General features: G+C 34.2%; 1 protein-coding gene across 9 annotated transcripts in view; it reads right to left on the reverse strand.

Annotated features, from left to right (window-relative positions):
* The window catches only part of Eml5 (EMAP like 5), a 201,749-nt gene that overhangs the window by 120,105 nt on the left and 56,741 nt on the right, over nucleotides 1-24,903 (reverse strand). For 8 of the 9 annotated variants that reach the window (XR_015445090.1, XM_087195457.1, XM_087195455.1 and 5 more), the window contains 5 exons: nucleotides 23,010-23,145; nucleotides 21,287-21,488; nucleotides 13,934-14,071; nucleotides 7,881-8,137; nucleotides 6,252-6,464 (listed from right to left, as the gene is read on the reverse strand). Coding sequence is in view for 8 of the 9 variants with exons in the window: in XM_087195457.1 (XP_087051583.1) it covers nucleotides 6,252-6,464; nucleotides 7,881-8,137; nucleotides 13,934-14,071; nucleotides 21,287-21,488; nucleotides 23,010-23,145 (946 nt within the window). In the remaining variant the exon portion in view is untranslated. Of the gene's footprint in view, nucleotides 1-6,251; nucleotides 6,465-7,880; nucleotides 8,138-13,933; nucleotides 14,072-21,286; nucleotides 21,489-21,583; nucleotides 22,300-23,009; nucleotides 23,146-24,903 lie in introns of those variants that run through there. The other variant, XM_087195461.1, reaches the window with a different exon arrangement.

Raw genomic sequence — 24,903 nt, forward strand, 5'->3', positions numbered from 1 at the left:
ATATATAAACATCTATTTTCTAACATAGTTCAGTTATAAATTTTCCTTTAGTACTGCTGTGTGTCCCAGTTTTTGATATGTTATGCTGCCAGTGCCATTTGATTCTAGAAAAAATTTTAATTTCTTCTGTGACCCACTGATTATTCACGAGTGTATTATTAATCTCTGTTGGTATAGTTTCTATTGGTGTCAATTTCTACTTTCATTCTGCTGTGATCTGACTGCATTCAAGAGACTATTTCAATTCTTTTGTATTTATTCAAGCAAGCTTCATGGTCTAAAGTCTATTTTGGAGAAAGGTCCATGTCCTGCTGAGAAAAATGCATCTTCTGTTGTTTTTGGATCAAATATCCTATAGTTATTGGTTAAATCCATTTGTTTGAAGTGTGGTTCAACTTTGCTGTTTATTTTTTTGTCTGGTTGACCTACTTGTGAGAGTGGGTACTGAAGTCTCCCATTATGAATTTACTGGTGTCTATCTGTCCTTTTATGTCCAGTAGTTTTTATTTTATGAAACCGGGTACACTGACATTTTGTGCACATATATTTATTATTGTTACCTTTTCTTGTTGAATTGTTCCCTTTACCAATATATAGTGATCTTCTTCATCTTTTCAGATCAGTTTTGGCCTGATGTCCACTTTGAATCAAAAATAGCTACTCCTGCTTGCTTTTCTGCTGTAGCTGCATGGAGTATTATTTTCTATCCTCTCATTTTTGATCTATGTATTTTTTTGTGAATGAGGTATATCTGTTGTAGACAATGTATACTTGAGTTTTGTTTTTTGATCCAATCTATCAGTCTGACTTTTTTATTGGGGAATTAAAAGCATTTACACTGAATGGTATTACTGGGAGGTATTTACTGAATCTGTTATTGTATTATTTTTCTACTACTGATTCCTTTATTTTTTCCATTTTTGCTTAACTACTCTCCCAGTTAGATGTATTCTTTACTTTCGTCTTTTTGGTAATGTTGGCTTCACTCTCTCTGGCTAGGATTCTCTTAAGCACTTTCTGCAATGCTGGATGTGGTCATGGATTTCTGTAGAGTTATATTATACTCTTTAAATTCAATCAACTTTTTGTCTGTCTCTTTAAGCTTGCTAAACATTTTATTATTTAAGACATTTATCTATTTACTTACATCCTCTTTGAGCTCACTGAACATCTTATGCTTTTGTTTGTCTCTTCTTTGATATCTTCAAACAAATTAGCTATTTAGTTTTTTAGTGCTTTGCCTGAAACTTTCCTCATCTCAGTGCCCATGAGATCAGCTTTTGCAGAGTTAAGAGTGTTTGGAGGCAACTTAATTGCATTCTCATGTTTCTACTGTTTTTATGCTGAGGGCCGTAGATTAAATGGAGTAGAAAACTCTGTCCCTACTATGGAGATCCCTTTAGTTACTGTATGTCTCTTTGTGATGTGACCTTGGCTTTGGTCATGTTTTAGTGTCCATGAATCTATTCAACCTACTCAATGTATTAGGATCAGTCCTGGTCGCTGCGTTGCAAGGACAGGACAACTACTGGTTACACTAGCATCTACAGAACCAACCACATATCAATTATAAAACTGTTCTAAAAATTTCATGCATTTTTTCAACAACTCAGGAAGATAAAACAGTACTGATAACAAGTAGGCTGGGATGTGATGATGAGGGAAGGAAAAAGCAAGAAGGAAAGGAAGAAAGTGCAAAAAGAAGGAAAGAAGATAAAAGACAACAGAAAATGAAAGAAAGAAAAGAGCACTTCGCTGACTTTTTTATATCTGGAATTGAGGGAGGGGGAAGATGGGGTTTGACAAGTTATTTGTGGGGAGAGAAGTATAACTGGAGACTGAGGGAAGCTGTAGAAGACCAGAACCAATTAATATGCTAATAAGAAGCTTCTGTTTGACTCTTCCATATACAATTTTTGGTGAGGGTTAACCTGACATGACCATGAAAGATACTATATAAACTAATGCAATAATTAGTTATTTTCCATTTCACATATATAAATATCTCAAATATATATACTGAGAAGCCTTTCTTTGCCCAAGTCTTTCAAATATCAATGTCAGATGAAAGAAGAAAAGAAAAAATCAAAAAAAGTAGAGTCCTTTCAGTTCTATTTATACTGCAGTCAGAATTCAACTAGTGTGCTCTTCCTTAGTTCTCCTGGATGCCAGAAGGGCTTTCTAGATTTCTGTTCCTTTCCCTCTATGAAAATCCCTGCAGCTGCTAACTTTTGCTCCTTCTATGCCTCTCTGGGTAAGAGTATCATGCAAAACCTTCTAACCACAACACTCCTCTCAGGTCACCCAACTGCATCAAACCCTATGTCCACAACTCACAGAGTCCGTATTTGATCTGCAAATTTAGTAGCATTTGGGTTTGGAGGAAGAGGGCCCTTCAGCTTGGAATTCAGTAGTGTTTGGGGGATGATGGAGGGAAGCTCAAGCAGGTGCAGAGCTCAGCAGCTTCGGATGGGGCGATGAGAGGGATCATATGTGAGCACAGAGCTCAGTGGTGTTTAGGGGAGACAGTGGGAGAATGCCTACTCTGGCACTGCTCCAGTGTGTTCTCCAGCCCTGGATTACTTTGGTCACAGCTGTTGTACACTCCTGTGACTCACTGTCTCACAGATCCCTCAATGCCTGGTTCTGAGTCCCCAACCAGGACCATATCCTTGTTCCTAACTCAGTCAATGCCCTCTGAGTTATTCTCTGATGTGTGCTTTCCTTAGTGCCTTGATCTGAAGAGGGCCATTCTTGCAAATATCTTGCTCACTGGCTCCATCTCCCAGTGGGAAGAGGACAGATGGGCAGTGGGAAGTGGCTGCTAGGCAGGGTCCTGACTGCAGCAGCCTGGAAACTGCTACTGCACTGGTTTACTCCCTCTGGGCATTAGATCTTTTCCCAAGGTGTCCTGTTTGTCAGGCTGGGCTCTAAGCTGTGAGGGGCTTAGAGGATCCTGGGCTCAGGATCCTGAGGCAGCCCTGATTGTTTTTCTAAATCCTCCTGATATTAGGATTCATCTGATAGGCTTCTCCTTCAAGTTGCCTTCCCATATTTGGGTTTCTGTTCATCCTCCATTTCCAGGTACCTGTGGATCTTGGTGTCTCTGGAGTGCATCGTGAGTGCTGCTTCCCCAAGCCTGTCATGATGTCTTTTTTTTTTTTTTAGAGACAGGGTCTTGCTGTGATGCTAAGTTGACCAAGTGTGATCTGCCTGCTTCAATAAGTGCTGGGAGTACAGGCATGCACCACTATACCCAGCCTCTAATTTGCTTTAATGTGTATTTTCACACAATGCTAATAGGAACTAAATTTCTTAAATAAATTGTAACAATATCACAGAAGACTTTTTCCTACTTAGCTATGTCTTAATGACTTTAAAATCTAGATATAAAATTGTGGCAATCTCTTTCTAACAATAGTAAACAAAATTTTTTTGTGGTGCAGGAGAGTATTTCTTAATAGTCAAACAGTATTATCCATTTAAAAATAAAGAAATAGATTTGACTACATAGGAATTAAGAAGTACTCAACAAAAAACCTCACTAAGAAAACAAAAGAAGCTACAAACTGGGTAAAGACAGTTGCAATCCACAAAGATTTCAATGCACTTGAATCTATTGGAGTATATAAAATAACTTCTACAAATCAATAATAGAAATAGAAACAAATGGAAAAGAGACCTGTGTTTGACAGAGAAGGAAATTAAGACCAAAAAAAAGTAAAAAAATGTTCAATGTCAATAGTAGTCAGACAAAAATAAATTATGACCAAACTGTAACCATTTATACTAGATGTGCAAAATTTTAGTGTGTGTGGCAATGTCAAGTGCTGAAGAAGATGTGAAGCAAAAGGGTTTGTAAAATGGTATAACTACTTTGAAAAATGATTAGGCACTTTCTTATTAAGTTAAACATTCTCATGCTCTATTACTCAGCAACTTCACTCTTAGGTATTCATCTTTAAGAAACTTTCACATAATAAAGACTGGAAATTACTTGATGGCCACTGACAGAAGGATAAATGCATATGCTATGACATCATCTTCACAACAGTATTTCACAGCAGCGAAAAGCACTAAAGCTACATGCAACGATATAGTTGAATCAGGAAAAATTCACTGAGTAAATCTTTGATGTGAATCTGTTTTCTTCAAATTGTTTGATATTTTTCTTTTGTTTTCCCAATGTACTTTCTTCTGGAATCCAAAGAAATATTGTCCCCAAATATAAATTTTCATTTGTCAACAAGAAGTACAGAGATGACTCTCACCATCATTAGAGTGAGGGAGGTAGTGGATTAAGCAACCCTGCCCACACCTTTCCATTCTCCCCTACATCTACCTGCTCACTCTCCATCATAGTCCCTGTGCTGCTGCCTGAGAAGAGTCTGGATTATCTGAGAGATGACAGTCAAGAGCAAGGTAATCTAGAGAGAAAGAGGGTAATAAGGAAAAATAAGTGGAAGAAGATGGAATGCTTTGGGCTGGGACCAGTACAAAGTAAAAGTGGAGCACCATATGATCATTCTCTCAGACCTAACCCCATACGTTTTGTCTATTACAATGATTTAATAATGTAAACTACTTCTATTATTTAAGATGTTTCAATATTTTGTAAAAGCTGTATTATTTAAGGCCACCTAACAAATATTACATGAATTGATATCTAAATTATATTAATATACCAGATATAACTTTTTCCTAATTTTCAATGGAACAGTAAAAGTTAATCTGAAATGGAATTTTTTCTGAAAATAGCACTAACTATACAGTGTACAAGTATGTGAATTAAAAACTGAATCTTAAAATAATTCTAGCCCTTTAAATGTGCAATGTTATAGTCATAACCTATCTTTTTTTCACTTACCTAGTCATAGTTTCAGATTGACAAGTGCTTAGAAATAAAAGTCCTCTTTACCACAATATTACTAACCAAAATCTAACAAAAACAAAAGAACAACAATTTATACTCATGTTCTTGAAGCAATGACTGATCTCTTAGACAAAGCTATTTTCTTATACTTTGGTAAAATATTCACAGCAATTCAGAGGACTACTACACAATTTTTTCATGCTATAAATGAAAAAAATTACTATGTGATAATAATACTGTCTTCTCTTTTACAAAAGGTCAATTATCCTTTCGGTTTTTTGTGTTTTTGTTTTTTGTTTTGGTACTGGGGATCGAACTTGGGTCCTTGAGCTTGCACAGCAGGTGGCGAAACCACTGAGCTAAATCCCCAGCCCAAAAGGTAAATTATCAATAAATTATTCAAATAACTAAAAAAACTCAGAAAGGTAAAATATTTTTGTTTTGCATACAGGTTAGCATGTGAAGCAATAAACAGGAGCAATATTTAAAGTTAGGATCAAAAAAAAATAAAGTTAAGATCATCATAATTCTTATCATGCCTGGTAATTCACATGTCCTGGCTATGCAAAAGGACTTAGAAACAGGGTACTTCAGTTGCCAGAGATTTAGCCAGCCTTTATTAACATACATAGCAACACTTACAGAAGCATTTTCACATGCACTTGGAAAACTGATATTCCACAGGCAGGAATCAGTAATGGGAAAACTGAAAGGATCCTGAACTCACCACCATAGAGGCACAATAGAAATACCAGCATGGAGCTTTGGGAAAAGTGAGCTTTTAAATTTGACAACAGTAGACTAGGTACTTGAATCAAACTACTTTATCTATTCCCATAATCACCTTTGCTAAGTTACATTTTAATATTTGCCTAACAGCTTTTATCAGCAACTAACTGAAAATCATAATTGTGCCTGCTACAAGTGTTGATATTCCAAACTGTGACCTGAGTCTGTACATTTGATTACTTCCTTAGGACAACTGAGAAAAAGTTGTAAGAAAAACTATCTCCCACAAATAAATGTTCAACAAGTTAAATGACTAAAGGTAGTAAGTCATTACTGCACAGTTTGACTATAGGAAGCAATGCAGGAAGTGGGGAGAAAAATGTTTTGTTGAAAACAAAAAAACAGAAAAAATGGTCTAATAGTCCATTCATTAAAAATATGAATTCAAAAATAGAAAAAAAATTTCATGACCAAAAATAAATGACATTTGACAATAATTTCTGAATTATCACAATAAATGCCTTTACCAGCTAGCACATGTTTAAAAATATGAAATCCTCTTATTTATCTAAAGATTTATTTTTCTGTAAGAACACTGAAGTGTTTTATAAGAGAGAAGTAACTTAAAATATTTTGAAAGAAAATATACCTTTTCTTAAACATGGATATCGGAATAATTTTATAATTCCATAGTCATCAGCTGTAACTAAAACTTGGCCAATATAATTTCCATCTACTGAATTTATATCATTGATATCTGAGTACTTGGGCCAAATTCCATTTACTTCAAGGCCTGAAACACATGTCCATGAAGCCCAATGAACAGTTTTTATTTCTTCTTTATTTGTCACTTCTTTTCCTCCTAAAAATAAATCAGTCTTAATTTAAGAAGTTATTTCATTTTTTACTCAAGCTTAAATTTTACTGAAAACATGATAATCACAAATTTTAAATATTTTCACCCAGTTGAGAATACATGAATAGATTAGTAAGCTTGTTAAGGAGAAAAAAAAATGCAAGAAACTTTTTTTAAAAAGCCATTAACAAAATTATACTGATTCAGAGACACACACAGATTTGAATACGACTATCAGCTTAGCAGGTTCACCCATGTGGAAAATAAAACTCAATCCTATTAAAATCATGTCACAGATTAGTCATAACAGGGTGAGTTAGAAGAAAAGGTTAAAAGCTATGACAAAGTGGCAAATCAGGTATTAAAAAAGAAACCTAAGACACGTAATTGAGAAAGAAGAGACTGAAAAAGACTGAAAAGGAAATATAGGTAGACAGTAATACATTAGGTAAGACAACTTTAGGACTCGGTCATTCTTCATTACATATAGATTATTAATAAAAGGCTTTGGGGGAGATGTATTAATTTCATTATATGGATAATCATTAAAAAGTTCTTGGAAGTGACTAATTCAGTAAGTTTCATATTAAAGTACTAAATAGTAATATTCTGATTATCTTTATTCTCTTTTAAAATCTTTGATAAAAATCTTTTAAGTTCAGTTTGTTAGCTATAATGTTAATATTATAAAGTTTGAGGTAACTAAAAAAATAAATAATTTATGGTTATACATTTGCAGCAATTATATTTAGTTAGTTCTACCCACAGAAATTACATTTTGACTGTAACACAGAGTGTGACTTTACCATGTACGATTCACATGGTATAGAAATTAATATAATATAAATTGGTCTTAGATCTTCCAAGCAAAGGAGTTTCAGAAACATAAGGACTTAGGATGGTGGTTTCCATGGAATGCAAGAGGTGGTGGGGATGGGGAAATGCTGATCACAGGGTACAAAGTTTCAGGTATGCAGGATGCTAAGTTCTGAATCTCTAATGTGTAGCATGCTGGCTATAGTTCATACTGCATTTCTGTATGGTATAGCTGAAATCTGTTAACAGATTAAGATCTTAAATGTTCTCACCATACCAAAAAATATGTGAGCTGATAGATGTTAGTTGGCTTGATTATGGAAGTCACTGCACAATGTACAGTCCATGTACATAAAAATCACACTGTAAATATAGACAATTTTTATATGTCAACTGTACCTCAATAATTGTGGGGAAAGGAAAAATTTCAGGAGGGGTTTCAATGTAATAGGGCAGCCTTATAGAAAAAATCACAATGCTTGAAATACTACCTCCTTTGATTTCCTATAATCAAATGTAACTTATATTCTGCTTCTAGAGAAATTCTAAAATATCAAATAGACACTAAAATCTATGAACTATACACAGTTTACTAAAAAATTTTACCTGGCATCCTATAAAAAAGTCTTTTCCCATTTCCGTCATTTGTCTGTAAGTATCTACTATCTGAGGACCAGTCCAGATGAGTGATGAAACTAAGTGACCCAACACATTCACCAACTTTTTTATAACGCTGAGCAACTCCATAGATATCAACTGAACTGTCATTGCAACCAACAGCAAGGTAAGTTCCATCTGGTGAATATTTTAATTCATGAATTGCTTCTTTCCTATCTTTAATATGTACAACTTCTGTCATATCTCTGTTAAAAAGAAAAAAATGAGACCATATAAGCAAACATCACAAGAGAATTCTGTTTTCAAATGTGTCTAAAATAACTGTGAAGCTGTATCAAGTGACATAAACTATAAAATAAATGTAAATACGTATTAGCTCAGCAGCAATTATTTTGCTGAATGGAAATATATGTGAACAATATACACATGTCAGAAGTAGAGAAAATGAGGTGGGGCTGGGAAGTGGCTCAGTGGTACAGCACTTGCCTAGCATGTGTGAGGCCTTGGGTTCTGTCTCCAGTATCACAAAAAAGAAGAAAAAACAAAAATATCACTTTATAACTAAATAAGCACTTTAGAGATTTGTACTAAATATCTGAGTCATACAATAAAAGAAACAAAGTCAGAGATTTTTATGATAAAAGTTCTTTGTAAATACATACTGAGTTTATAAAAATGCTTAATGATGAACACTATAATGTTCAAGCCAATTTTTATAAAGCCAAATGTATAAAATTACATTCAGAAAATAAACTGAAAAAGAACATATCATTTCAACAATATGTTTGAATATATATACCTTTATAGCTACCACTAGTTATTTTTATTTCCACCTCTTCAACTTTAAAACAGAAAAAAAAATATCCTCACTTAGGGATCATGTCAATCAGTGAAGTTAAACATTTTTTTCCAGTGATGCCTTATAAATGAGTTTCCAAAGTAACACAGGTACTGGTAACAGCCATAAAAATGGGTGAACACTTAGTTTAACACTACTGAGTTTCCAAGGTTGTAGAACTGGTGAGGAGGAGGGAATAGAGAAGAGTTAGGCAAGGACAGAGAAGAGGTAAGAGGAAGTGAGAATTCCTACTTTCAATTAGTCTCAGGGACTTTTTCTCTTACAAAATTTGCATCATGGTGATCCTCTTGCCTCAGCCTCCCAAGTGCTGGGATTACAGGCATGCGCCACCACGCCCCGCTACTACATAGTGAATTAAAGGCCAGCCCGAACTACATAATGAGACTCTATCTCAAAACAAACAAACAAATAAATAAAACAAAGTTTAAGAGTATACCACTAATTTTTGTCTTATCCTAATAATATCTCCCAGACATTAAATTACAGAATCTCTTTGATTAAGTTTTCTTTTTTGGGTACCGGGGATAGAACTTGGAAGATCCTATTGGACAACCAACCTAACTCCAAGTCATAACAGAAGGGCAAACAACTCCAAAGAGAAGTGCAATTTGTAATTATCACAGTGAACAATCTGGGACTCTGCCCACTCTTTTTTCTACTACAGTCCTATAAAAGCAATAAAAAATGTTGGGCCGGGGATTTAGTGCGGTGGTTTTGCTGCCTGCTGCACAAGCGTAAGGACCCGAGTTTGATCCCCGGTACCAAAAAAAAAAAAAAAAAAGTATAAAGCTAGAGATAATTAACACAAAGGCTGCAAAAGGATGAAAACTGTAAGTACGATTACACTGAAAGAATTTTTTTTTTTTTGTACTGGGGATTGAACTTGGGACCTTGAGCTTGAGAGGCAGGTCGCAGAACCACGGAGCTAAATCCCCAGCCCAAACTGAAAGAAATTTTTAAAAAATAAAATAAAATTTGTATCACTTCAGAAACTAAAGTATTTTTCTCAGTTTTTAAGGTCTCTAAATGGAGAATTCAGAGCCATTACACTCAACTTTCTCTCAATAACATTAAATATTTACTTTGGTTTAGCATTAAAAAATTTACACTCAAACTTACTTTTTGTGAGAGATAAATATAAAGTAATCATGATAAAATGTGAAAACTGCTCAACAGGAATGTGCAAAGCTCTAAAAGAAATACTAAAATAAGGGTTAAGATTAAAGGCAGGAAGGAGCCAGGGAAGGGTGAAATCTGACTTAAGCATAAAACCTGAGGTGTTGGCTAGGTCTAAATGAGGAGAGAGTATTTTAGAGGAGGAAGACATAGCATGAGCCAAAGCAAGGAAGTATCCAAATGCATGACACACTTGAACAATGGTGAATAATGTAATGTGACTACAAGAAGAGGTGGGCAAGGTAGAAAGTGATGGAGGTGAAGAGAAAAACTGAGGGTAATCTGTGATGAATCTGATGTGTTTCCAGAGTTTGGATTTTACTATCATATTACTCATACCAAGAAAAAGATGAAAACTAGCCCCATAACTCCAAAAGAGGACCAAAACAAAAGAAAACAGTATGTGTGACAGTATGCTAGCACTTCACCAAAAATTCATTTCTCCCTTTTCCTAGTTTAAATTGCCCAGTCTTCTTTGCAGTTAGTTTAGATGCCTAAGATCTCATCAAAGATACATGAGAAAAAATGATGTAAGCCATTTCCAAGCCATGCTTCTTTTAGGAAGCAGGCATATTCTTTTCAAATACTCTCACTCTTCGTGCTGGTTAGATGTTGTTATCTATAATAATAGGTCCCAGGGATTGATAAACTACAACAAAATGAAAGAGTCTAGGGCTTTGAGTCATCTGGGAAAGGAAAGTCATTCACTGATTTCAGGCTGCTACATGTGCAAGAATTAATAATCTTCAGTTGTGGGCCGGGGATTTAGTTTAGTGGTTCTGCTGCCTGCCTGGTAAGTGGAAGGTCCTGAGTTTGATCCCTGGTACAAAAAAAAAACAAAACACTTCAGTTGTATTTGAGCCACTATGCATCTAGAAACCTTTTAATTATCGTAGTTAACCATTACAACCAATATAATGTTAGAAATAGAACTAGAAAAATAATTCTGTGACAGATCTAAGATTGTAATATTTAAAGCTTTTGTACTTTTAAAAAAAGCTGTCTTGGTCAACGTCACTTTTGCGTTAGACCCTGTAACTTTCAAGGTCCTCTTCTTAACGACAGACTCATATACCTCTACCTTTCCCATTGATTTCTTCCTTTAAGTTCTAATTAAATCTATGCATCTTATTCCTCTTTGCCTCCATATCTACCTATTCATCTATTTATATCTATATGGAGCAAGATTTTTAAAAAATTAAGATACTGTTTGATAGCTTTTTATGTTTCCTTTATTAAATATATTATAATTTTTACAAATATAAAAATTCTTTTGGAAAAGTCTTCAGAATTATTTTGGAATTTTTAACAGTATTTTTGTTCTAAAGACTTAATTAAGTGGACCCAATTAAAGAGAGAATTAAGTATGGCATGAATCCTTGATTTTTCTGTCATGGTACCCCTTTTCCTCTGAATCACATACCGTAGAAAACAGTGATGGAGAGAGAGATTCTGGTTGACTGATTGGTTTTATAGTATATTATGCTTCTATGGCAACATTATGAATAATATGACTGCCCTCTCTCATAAGGAAATTTCTATGACAAATTTAAAGGAAATAAGAATATTAGATGAACACCCGTGAATTAAAAAAATTCTAGATGAAGACTTCTTGGAAACTAATATGTGGATGCTATGATTTCTTTAAAAAGCAGAGGGAGCTGAAAGTGTGGGAATATTCATATATTAACAATTGGTAACACATTGCAAAGTAAAGATACACAGCACTGATCAGAGAATATAAGGCATTTTGGGAAGACATTACCAAATGAAGTGGAATAGATATCCATGATATCTAAACTTTATTGTGAGGAACAAATGCTACCTGGGAAGTAAAGCATTCATGTTCCAGCAGAGAGAACAGTATGAAAGAACTACTGCAAAAGTATTCAAGTTCAGCTTAAGAAGGCCAGTGTAATTGTACTGATATAAAAAGGGGGCTATAGTGTGAGTTGAATCTGTTGAGGGAGGCTGAGGGAAAATTATAAAAGGCCTTTTAGGTCTTGTTAAGATAAGGGTCTACTTTGTGAGTTTAATCCAGGGTATAATCTTTAGAACGATATCCTGGCTTTGCCTTGGTATACCAGTTTACACCTTAATATAAGAATTAGTACGGAATGAGGTAGGGTTATAGCTCAGTAGAAGAGCTCTTGCCTAGCATGTATAAGGCCCTGGGTTCAACCAGAAAACAAAAGACTCAGTATGTTAGCTTCTAACCTACTATATGTTTCTCCAACCATAATACTGTATAACTAAGAGAAAGATCAAGTGGGTCTCCAGAAACTGGGTCAGAAAAGTGATACACACACACACACACACACACACACACACACACACACACATGGATAAAAGTGACTTCATCCAATCCAGTGTGTACCTGGTTTATCTTAAGCTAGTATCAGTATCTGGCTGTGCAGGTGCCAAAGTCTGGTTGTAAAGCTACACACATTATAGGTCTGTGTTTTATAGTAAACTGGAAAAACTGACTGGAGTTACTACGGCTATCATGGTGGTCACAACTCAAGATGGCTACAGTCACACTAAGCTGAATCCATACAGAAAGGTGAAAAGGCCTAGAGATGGATGGTGGTGATAATGGCACAACAATGTGAGTGTACTAAATGCTACTGGATAACACATTTATAAACAGTTGAAAGGTAAATTTTATATATGTATATTTTACTACAATTTAAAAAATCAGTTTAACAGAAAAGCCATAAAATATCTCATCATAAAAGCCTATTTCTGAAAGAGGAGTTAGCATATACAGAAGCTCAAAAGTATCAGAGAATATGACGTATCTGAAGAAGTGAAACAAGTTTTGTATAGATAAGACGGAGGTACAAAGAAACTGGTGGGAGAGAGAGACATGGCCAACCATGTAAAGGATTATGAATCTCATCTCAAAGAGAATACAAACCCCTTCTCATACTTTGTAAAGGAGATACAAATAAATGTGTTTTAAAAGGAATCACTATCAGTGAAGAGTGAAAGAAGGTCTTGAGAGAAGACAACCAAGAGAAAAGGAGACCGGTTATTCCCGACAAAAGGCTACACAAGAGAACACTGACGAATATGGAAGGATATTAATTACAGAGCTATTGAGAAAACAGACTTTCTAGAACAAGAAACGCAGAGAGAAATGAATTGATGGTTTCTGAATTAAGCTACTGAATGGAGAACCACTGAGCTCGAGAAGCCAGGTTTCATTAATGCTTCTCCTTGTGACCATCTCTGGATCTGCAGCAAAATGTTTAAATGGCTACCCAGGATTCAAATCGAATGATTCCACCTATAATTCAATACAAGATGTTAATTTCTTTAACAAATTCATTAAATTAAATTACTTTTGAGTAATTTCCTTTGGGAAGAGTTGCAGGTATTGTTTCTCAAAGCATAAAGACGAAAAGAATAACAACAAAAACATCTACCCATTTTTCACACCTCTGAGGTTGTTTAATGCAGGGGATCATTACTAAAAATCAATACCACCAAGGAAAGTCAGGACCCAAATTTATAGCTCAAAAATTTAGTAAGCTGTCTACTAAACTTTATTATTTTTTCCTGGTACTGGGGATCTGGGGATTGAACCCAAGGCCTTTACACTGACTTACATCCATAGTTCTTTCTCTATTTTTGAGACAAAGACTTGCTAAATTACTCAGGACTCACTTAATTACTCAGGCTAAGTTACAATATTGTAACTTCTAGAAAGGCAATGGTCAAAATCCTCCTGCCTTCCTTGGCCTTCCAGAGTACTGGGATTACAAGCATGTGTCACTATGCCTAGCTCTACTAAGCATTCTTAATCCTTCAAAACAAGGTTTTTGAGCATATTTTTTTTCTGACAAAGCTATTCTTTTATAAATCTATTTTATAATTTAAGGAAACAATATCTGACACATATTTTAAGACTAGGAAGAGAAAATAAATGGGTGAAAATGAGTATTACGTATTGTACCTCACTGAACAGAAAACTATTTCTACTTCTACCCTAATACCATACCTTACTCTAAGTACAGTGAATGAGCCGTCCTTCATTCCAAGTGCAAGATGGATCCCATCCACATTCACAGCTGCACAACGAATTGGTTCTTCCATATTACACCTTGCTATTAATGCATGATCTACTAGGCTCCAAATTCTGTAAAATTTAATTTAAAAAATAAAAAATCAACTAGCGTATACTTTCAAAATAATGACTATGAAATGCTTTTAGTTCAAATAATAATCACATTTCAAGTAAAATAAATTGAGATATTTTAATTTTTTCTGGCAAGGAATTACCACCTATGAAAATAGAAATATTGTTCATGCTTATATTGACAAAGGTATTTTTTAAAACAATACAATGGCATTAATTTGTTCCAATTATTCATTTTGATTAGATGATCTCTACCCTGACCAAAGGATGGGTGGATAGATGGATATATACATGTATATATATAAAAATTACTGTATAGATGGTCTTTTAAATTTAAAAGTATTCAAACTCAGAATCTGTTCCACCCTACAGGGCTAGAAATCAGCAGTGAAAAGGATCGGAAAAGATGTACTGTTTGAAAAATTAGGCTTATACTTTCAAATAACACAGAAAAAAAAAGACAAAATACTAATGAAAATAAGTTAATATTTTTAAATAAGTTAACAAAACTTCACATTAAAACTTTTGGAATATAGCTGAAACAGAACTTGAGGTGACGATTTAGGAATATGAATATACAAAAAAAAATTAGGTAATAAATGTCTGGGCCGGGATTTAGCTCAGTGGTTCTGCAGCCTGCCTCACAAGTGCAAGGTCCTGAGTTCGATCTCTGGTACCAAAAAAAAATTAGGTGAATATAAATATTACATTGGAGGGTCTTTACATTTAATTCCATCAATAGTGGCAAAAATTTATTATTTTTATTATCAGTACATATCCATCATGTTGAAAAAGGTGGAAAAAGAGAAAAGTGAACTTTAAGGGCCGGCAATTTAGCTCAGTGGTTCTGGCTCCTGCTGTGCAGGCACAAGGTCCCAAGTTCAATTCCCGGTACCAAAAAAAAAAAAAGTGAACTTTAAATATTGCATTTTAAAAGCACCAGTGGAATGTAGATCATACTGTTAGAAGGCCAAGTGTTATTTATTAAGTTTCAGAATGGTTCATATATTAGCCAAGCAAGGAAAGCTGTTCATTAGTGATGAGTTAAGTAGGTTACTAATTCCTCTCCCTCTTGGGATACAGCAGCTGAAGAGATGTGTCCAAAGAAAGCAGACTTGGCCTTTTAGTAAGAACAGTTGCTCAGAGATTTAAGAATACTGGGAGCAAGATCAATAATTAACTTAAAACAAGGCAAATAATTCTGAGTGGTTTTCCTTGAAATTGGGAGAGTTAACAGATATTGAAATAGTACTAAGTTATTTAATTGAGGAGTCTAGGTCAAGTTTGACATGACTAAAGTATTAGCATCTGGGCTGGAGATTTAGCTCAGTGGTGCTGTGCCTGCCTCGCAAGCACAAGGCCCTGAGTTCGATCCCTGGTATGGGGTGGGGGTAGGGGGAGATTAGCATCTATGAATAGTCTGCATAAACACCACAGGCAAGATTATTTTCGAAAACACTAACTGAATACAACCTAAACTGGAATTTGCTAAAGTACATTACAATTGATGGCAGGAAAAATACATGTATCGAAACAGGGCTTAAATTTATGAAAAATTTAAAAATGTAAGGTGTTTAAAGTTTAAGGCTATTCATTGTATTATTCTTTACTTAAAAATGACTTTCATGTGTAAAAGATAACTTCATTTACACTTATGGGTTTTACTATTTGTGAATTTTTCTCAGAAACAGAACTGAAAATCCTCTATTACCCTAACACACAGCAGTTTAATGGCTCAGAGTGGTAATGTAACAGGGGCACCTTTAAAACTGGTAATTTATAGAAGCACCCATTGTCTTGGCTTTCCTTGCTTACCATGGTCTCTCTTTGTTTATTGATCTTTGTTAATTTGAACAACTGAATCTGGTCTTATGGGATCCTAGAATTAAGCCAATAGCCAGAGTTCCTAGTAACAGTAAATTTTTGTTTTGTTTTTTTTTAAATCTCATAGCCAAAACTGAAATTTTTCTGAACTAGAAGAACTGCTCTCAAGCATTATTATTAAGCACTGAGCAGGTTTAGAAATTAGATTTGATGTATACTTAATAAATTCAATAAAAATTATAAGGCAAAAGCAGCATTTGAAATGTGAAATTTACACTGTGCTAAAGCCATCTGGACAATAATGCTATGAAACTAATAATATCAAATTTAAAATACGAAATGAGATTCCATGTTTGCACAAATCTTTTGCAAATGATTTTTGGAGCTTAATCTTTAATTCTGGCAATATATGTGGGACTACCTTCCTTTGGTAGGCCCTGGTTCTTGTTTTTCTGTTCTTTGTGCCTCAAGAGGAAACATAAACAAAGCTCAAGTTAACCTACGAGAAAAGTGGTTTTGGTCCACTGATGCTTCAAAATTTCCATTTTATTTTATAAATTGGCTGGACAGTTCCTTACTATCTTGGCAGTTCTGTAAGGCTTTCAAGGTGATTTACATTTTCACCAGCATCTTCAGTTGTTCTCATTGGAAGAGTTCTTTTTTTTCTGCTTAAATTCTTTTATTGGTACATTTTAGGTATAAAATACATTTACATTTATCATTGAGTGCTTGTACCTGTACATGATGTATCTTGGATCTTATTTTTTCCCCATTCCCTGTGCTCCCTTCCCTATTTACAAAGACTTTGTTTCCATTTTTTCCTTTTCTCATAATTTTTCCTTTCCCTTCTTTCCTTTCCCCTACCCCTTTGGACCTTTTCTTCCTATTTCAAATTATCAATTATTCATTTTAATCATTTTAATCCTTATTTACACTTTCAGTTTCTCACACTAGAGAAACTATTCGGTATTTACACGTGTGTCCTATGTTCTTTTTAAAGAAATTACCACCAATAAGAGAAACAGAAGTCTGAACAATTATTTTTTTTAAAGGATCAATTGCCCTTTTCAGCAGCTATGCAACAGCCTGTACCAGTAGTTGTACAATTAAAGCAACTGTAAAAGTTTCTAGCAAAGCACATGGATAGCAGCCCCTACAGTAAGTTTCCATATAGACAAAGAGCTATGACATCTTCCATTCCTATAAAACAGAACTGGCATAATGGCATAAAGGGGATGACTGATTAGCATACTATAAAAACACATTAGTGATTATCTAGAAATATTTAGGCTAGACCTCCTCTTCACTTCTTATATTGAATAAAGGAAACTTCATAGAGTTAAACAAAAAATAAAACCACTAATATACTGGAAGAGTATACAGGTTGAGCATCTCTAATCCAAAAACCTGAAATCTGAAATGCTCCAAAATCTTAAATTTTTGAGCACCTACATGATACAAATGGAAAACTCCACACCTGATCTCAAGTGATGAATTACAGTCAAAATGCACGTGCAGTAAAAATACTGTATATAATTACCTTCAGAATATGTGTATAAGGTATATATAAAACATGAATGAATTTTGTTTTTAGATATTCCCCAAATATTTCACTGTACACATGCAAATATTCCAATATTCTCAACAGGAGCAATAGTGCCCTCAGAAAGTACAAATGAATTCTTAGGATTAAAAAAATCTTAAATATTACAATGTGTTCCTCTAAAGGGCCACAATATAAAAACAGACAACCAGTTGTCTGCAGTATTAAAAAGTTCATAAAGAAAGGGCGAGATTATGCAAAAAAAGGTCTAAAGTCTCACTGGGATCAATGAAAGCAAGGTTGAGAAACACTGGTCTAGACAATAACCTTCAATGATTGCTAATTAAAAAAAACAAGAAGACTATGCATTACATACCATCAAACAGGGAGACCATGTATTATATACCATTATTAAAGGCAGCTAAATTACATGGAAATAAATACACAGTCATGATTTCAAATATACAATACAGGTTCCAAAAGTAACCCTGAAGAGCCTTAACGGACCTTGATAGATAACAAGATGTTAATTTTTATTAACACAGGTCTTACTTTAACTTGGTCTTAAACACCCAGCAGAAAAGTATAACCAAAAGATATATTAAAAAAATACTGTAATAATAAAGGCTAGCTATAGAAAGGGGGCTCTAATCTCTGAGCCCTGCTGGCAGTTTCCAGCTATACTTGTACTGATCTCTGTTATGGTTTAATGAGGCTAGAAAGCTACAGTGGAAGTTATAAAAGCTCAGTGAAAGTCTTTAAATTCCTTAGCTAAAATTCTCCTTCAAAACTACCCAACTCTCTATCTTTTTTTTTTTCTTTGGTACCGGGGATCAAACTTGTGCTTGTGCAGCAGGCGGCGAAACCACTGAGCTAAATCCCTGGCCCTCTCCATCTTCTTATAGCTAAAACTGGAGGGACTTGTGTACTGATAAATGAAATTCATTGTCTTTAGATAAATAATTCAAGTGAAAAAATCTTTTTAAAAATTAGATTTATATAAAACCCACATCAGTAGAAAGGTCTAGGAACCAGTTGGATATAATCGCTACTCCAGTCCCTAAAGATCAGATATGGCTCTTTTCCCAATCTGTCTTTCCATTCTAGTGCTCATGCTTTAATCTCTTCATAAAGTTTATTTACTCTCACCTAGAGGCTGCCAAACTCCATGTGATCATGCAGATGGAACCAACAATAAGTGTGTCACACTCCTTTCATCTGCATCCATGAGACAAATTTCCTGAAGGGAGTTCATAACCGCTAAACACCAAAATGACTTCTTTCCAACGCCCCTTAGATTAGCTCTCTGGAGAAGGCATCTGACCGTGGTTTCCCCTGCACTTCTCAGCTCGAAACAGTTAGATTGAAACTGTGCCCATTCTTTCTAATTGCAGTTAGGGATAGCTCTTCAGAGGGGGAAATATTATAGGCTACTAAGCTAGATAGGAATTAAAATATAGTCAGAGAGGGATTGGGCTCTCAAGGAAGTGCATAGAAAAAATAATAAAGACATCATAATTGTGGCTGGAGGTATATCTGAAGAAGGCCAGGCCTGAAATAAAGATGCAATGGCCAGGCCCACATGCCCCCCCTAAGGGATGAACAGAAACTTGAGATTGTACCTTAATTAGTACCTTCCAGTCCATTAAACCCAGATATGCACCAGATATTAGGATGGGTGAACAGAACATATGGACCCATTGCTTTCCAAAAATGTTCCTGTTTTAGAAGTCATAGATAAGCGAAGATTAATGATGCCAGACACATGCCCTTGCTAGGTGCTTGGCTTCCTTATTGGATCAATATTAGCTAAGTGGCTATAGGGTACTTGTAATCTTATTGGTTGATTATACTTAGATCCACGTTGTACTCACCTCATGATTTTGCTCTATAAAACATTCTTGGAGAAATAACCTCCATGGGAACTCACTTTCAGACCCCTTCTGTCTCTTAGAAACTATCTCTCAATCAACCTTTCTTGCTCTTTTTTTTTTTTTTGGTACCGGGGATCAAACTCGGGACCTTGAGCTTGCGAGGCAGGCAGTCGAACCACTGAGCTAAACCCCCAGCCCTATCTTTGTTACTTTTAACATCTGTTGTTCCTTAGAATTAATTCTTCAACTGCAGGGGACACAAACTCAGCACATCTGACATCTAACAGGTTGTGAGTTATATCTCTCCTATATCACCATTACTACCTAGAAAATATCTTTAATAAAAGTTTATAACTATATCTCACCAAACCTCTAGATTTAACTATCAGTTTAAAGGATACAAGGAATACAGATACGCGTTAAAATACATACTGAGTATGTCATTAGCCAAATCTTGAATGTGGAGAACTATACAATGTGAAAAGTTTCCTTAACAAATAAACTCTAAGATGGAAAAAAAGGGAATGAAAGAATCTATAGAATAAAACGATTTAAAAGACATAACAATAATTGCAACATATGGACCTTATTTGGATCATAATTCTAAGAAAAATAAAAATGGCTTATAAACAGGAAAATTCTTACTACTTTATCAAAGGAATGATGTGTGATATTATTTTAGTGACATTTAGGGTTATCTTTTAAAGATACAAAATTTTCCAGATGAAATGTGAAAAAAAGATAAATCACAAACTAGAAAAAATATCCCCAAACCAAAGACCAATTCTCAAAACTTTACTGTACACTGTAGTCATCTGGAAGGATTGTTAAATTGCTGAATTTCTTTTCTTTTTTTTTTTTTTTTTGGTACCGGGGATCAAACTCGGGACCTTGCACTTGCAAGGCCGGCGCTGGAACCACTGAGCTAAATCCCCGGCCCTGAATTTCTTGTATTAGGTCCTAGGAAAGGCCTGAGAATTTGTACTTCTTATAAATTCCTTTGTAATGCTGATGCAGATCCAGGAACCACTCTTTGAGAACTATTATACACAAAGGGCTATTTCTTTTTTTCTTTCTTTCTTTATTTTTATTTATTTTTTTGGTACTGGGGATCGAACTCAGGTCCTTGCGCTTACACAGCAGGCGGTGAAACCACTGAGCTAAATCCCCAGCCCTAAAGGGCTATTTCTTTAATATATAGACAGATATTATTAGATCTCATTTTAAGTCAATCAGAGAAAAGACCAATGAACTAATAAAAAGTAGTCAAAGAACTTTCTAGTTACATAAAAGGGAATACAAATGGCCTCTAAACATATGAAAACATACTCAATAGCCTTCAATAGGTGAGAAATACATAGCTTCAAAACATAAGAAAATATCATTTTTTACTTTTTGGGGGAATAATTAGGGTTGGCAAGGGTTTTGGAAAACAGACACTGTCATATATTGATAGGTCTGTAAATTTTTGCTGTTCTATGTAAGGTATTTACGTACCAACTTAAAAATGCATATATCCTCTAAATACTACTAAGAATTTATCATAGAGATATTCATATTTATACATGTACAAAATGATATAAGTACAATGATATTAATTTCAAACACTGTATTTATTAAGTACACAAAATGGAAGAAACTAAACTTCTATAAGAAATGTCTATTTGAATAAACTGCAATATAACTACACAGGTGATAAAAAGATAAAGGTAAGGCCGGCGATTTAGCTCAGTGGTTCCGCCATTTGCCTCACAAGCACAAGGTCCCGAGTTCAAAAGGGTAAAGGTAGCTTTGTACATTCCAATATGGAACAAACTATATTTTTCAGAGAAAAAGAACTTTTGTTATTGATTCTAGTAATTGTAAGTGCCTATTATGTTCATTCGATATACTATAAGCTATAAAATTTAAATCTAAGTTATTTTTTCAGCTTTTTTATCTAAGGACAAATTCCAATGTTTGTAATTTGCTTACCTGACTGATCGATCATCACTTCCTGTCACAGCCAAAGGTTTATTAGGATGGGCAGCAAGTGCCCAAAGTTCACCTTCACAATGTCCTTGCATAATTAGGAAAGGTTTATTTCTTTCATGTACCACAATTTCAAAAATTTCACTGTCCTGCGTTCCAACTAAAATGTGGTCACCTCGCCAACAAACACTTCTCACAGACAAACCTAGTAAAAAATGTACTTAATGTCAATAATTATATTAAAAATCAATGCTGTAATAATATAATGCAGTCTTCCTAATTGAAAATTAATTCTTATACCTTTAATACCTTGGATGTAAGACAGAAGAAATATGCAAGTCCTTATTCCACAGTCTCACTTTCTTCAATTTTCCTTGTTGTTTTCTACATAGAATGATATTTCTTTTTATATACTTAATTTCTACCCATCCTTCAAGATATGCACCCTCTTCTTTCCTGTCAGACAACTCCAGATAGTCCATGTTTGACAGTATTTACAGACTGTGCCATTCAATAAATACTCAGGAACTACCTTTATAGAACTGTATTTTTCTTTAATACTTTGACTTTTCACTTGTCCATATTTCCTCAGTCTTCTCATAAACAGATTCAGAAGAGATTATTTTACTTTTTCTGCATACTTGTAGCCTTAGGAAAGCTGCTTTTCTCAGTTTTCTCTTTTGTAGAATGTGGCCTATATAAAAGTTACTATATACTGCACAGTATTTTTGTGGGAATCAAATTTTTAAAAGCATTAAGTAAAGAGCAAAATAGAAAAGAGAGAAATAGGAAGTAGAGAGATGTTCAAATATTTCCCCAAAACACAAATTTTTATTTTAAAAATATTTCAATATATGCTAATTGGTTTCCTTCATACTACTAGTTTATCTTAGTTCGTTGAAAAGAAAGTTTTGTGTTATTACCTGTTTGTTTCTTATAAAAATCTTTTTGGTTTATGCCTTGTAGTTTGAAGATAACAACATACAATGTAATAACTGTTGTTATTCTCTTATTATCTGATTATGAAATTTTGTCTTATTTTTTATAAAATAAAATTATTTTGTAAGCTTTAAAATATAATCTCGACAAAACTAATAGTTTATTAAATAATTATCCCAAGATTATACACCTACATATACCATTCTATACTAAAATACAATTTAAACAAAGACCTGTGAAACTTCCAATTTGAAGGTTACGACATTACTAGCTTAATTTGCAGCTTTACAATATTAGCAAATAATGTTAAATTTTATTATTAAAGATCCTGTTGTATTATGTCAGTATTTTAAAGTTCCCAAAAGAAATTCCCCAATTGCTTACAGATTTGGATGAAAGAAAACACATGTATACACATTTAAAGCATCCTTAACAAAAGTTCCCCAATATACTTTATTTCCAACAGTTTACTTGGTAAATAGTTATGTTTAGCATTCTAACCATGAATTGTTTTCAAAATCCAAGGTTACTAAAGTGCCTGTCACATCTCTCTAGTTCTCATTATAACAGGCATTAGACATATAAAAGAATCTTTGTCCTAACAGTGAACCCAAACTCTCTACAGCCACAAGTCCTCTTCAATAGCCTTCAAATAAATGTATACAACGTGAAGGGGTAATGAAAGTTTTATTTATATTTTTAAAACATACAGTTATGTTTACCAAAAGAGGGAAACAATCCTTGGTATGTTTAGAATTTGCCTGATAATGAGACATTTTATTATTACCTTTGTATCCCTGGTCTGTTTCCCTGAGATCAATCACAGTAATTGGTTTAAAAGTTAAATCCCAAAGACGAATACAGCCATCTCTGCCACCAGTAGCAAAACCTTCTTCACAAGCATTCATGCTAAAAATTCCTGCCTAGATGAGGAAATAAAAATAACAATATAAGCTTCTTAAAAACATCTACTATAGCTGGGGATTTAGCTCAGTGATTCCGCTGCCTGCCTCGCAAGCACAAGGACCAGAGTTTGAACCCCGGTACTAAAAACCAAACAAAACAAAGAAATAAGAAACAAAAACCAAAAACCAAACCAAAACAAAACAAAATCTACTATACGAAGCTAGAAACCCACTGAACAATATTTTGATTATGACATAGGAATAAACAAATTTACCAGAAAATCTATTTAATATATCCTTAGGAACTTTTTTCCCCCTTAGGAACTTAACGTATAATTAAGGCAATATTTGATGAGATGATAACTTTAAAATACTATACATAAAAATGAATTATAGAGGTAAGAGAAATAAGTTCTAAATATTAAAAATAAGTATGTTTCCATAAAGGAAAAGTTTTTTTATTTTTGCATATGAGAAAAGATATCACTAAGAAAGACAAACAAATTGGGAAATATTTGCAATGTGTTCAACTGAAAAGGGAACTATCAATAGTATACAAATGAATAAAGAAAATGAATTCAACAATATAACCAACCCAACAAGCAAAAAGAGCAAAAGATTAAAAACAACGGAAAAGTAAGTAAATATGTGAAATTTCACATATATACAGGAAACAAAATTCACATGAGAAGTTACCATTTTTCACCCAGAAGATATGCAAAACTGGTCACATTATGTGCTGATGAATATGAGGGAGAAACTAGAATTTTTATATGCTGATGGTGAAAATGTGAATTGCCACATCTTTTGTGGAAAATAATCTGGTATTTTTAGTCTTCAAGCATTTTGCTTAGAGCAAGTCTTTTATAAATGGTACTTTGATATACTCGAGACTTTTCTACTTAAAGATCCTACTGTTAACGCAGCAGCTTTGTGCTTTCTAGTTCCCTTCAGGGAACTTGCCTGCTAAAGAGCTCAAAAAATATTTGAAGGGTTAACAATAAATTATTCATATTTAGTAACTTATTTGTATGAAAATCTCATAAAGTACAAAAATCCCTTTGCCATGTAATGAATCAATGCTATTTTTTTCTAGACCTATAAATTGCTCACTGGTAAATTAGCCCTAAAAACATTAGCTTTATCTTACAGTAGTTAATCTAGAGTACTTTAAGGTTGATGTCAACATTTTCTGTAACACTACTCTGAGAAAGACACTGTTAAAGCAATGGTTTTAACAAGATACTAATTATAACTAATTTAACAAATATCTATGGGTGTAACTGCATAATTTTTCTAATTGAAATACTGAAAATAAATTAATTTGGTTAAATACCATTTTTCAAGAATTTGGACTGATTAGAAACAGTATACTATACTGTATTATGCAGTCTGTTGTTGTAAGACAAGAAGGTGTTATGGCTTATGTCTAGATGTCCCCTCAAAGCTTCATGCAGAAATATGTGGGACTTTTCAGAGGTGGCTGGATCTAGGGTGTGTGATGCTGGGATTAAGGGTGTGTGTTTACTAAATTAGTCTGCTGCTTGGTTTGGCATAATGGGAATAATGGGAAGGCCTACCCTGGAATATAAGGGACAAAAGAGGGCTGCTGCTGTTGCTTGCTACTTTACTACTTTGCTCCTTTGATGCCTTCTGCCAGCCATGAACTGTGACATCCCACTGTAATGCCACCCAGCCTTGAGGAAAGCTATGGACTGAAACCTGTACAAACTGTGAGCTACAATAAACCTTTTGTGGTGATTAGCTGATTAACTG

The sequence above is a fragment of the Heterocephalus glaber genome, unplaced genomic scaffold, assembly GCF_053883595.1.
Source record: "Heterocephalus glaber isolate CG9 unplaced genomic scaffold, H.glaber_assembly_v1.0 deba00001608, whole genome shotgun sequence".
NCBI classification, from domain to species: domain Eukaryota; kingdom Metazoa; phylum Chordata; class Mammalia; order Rodentia; family Bathyergidae; genus Heterocephalus; species Heterocephalus glaber.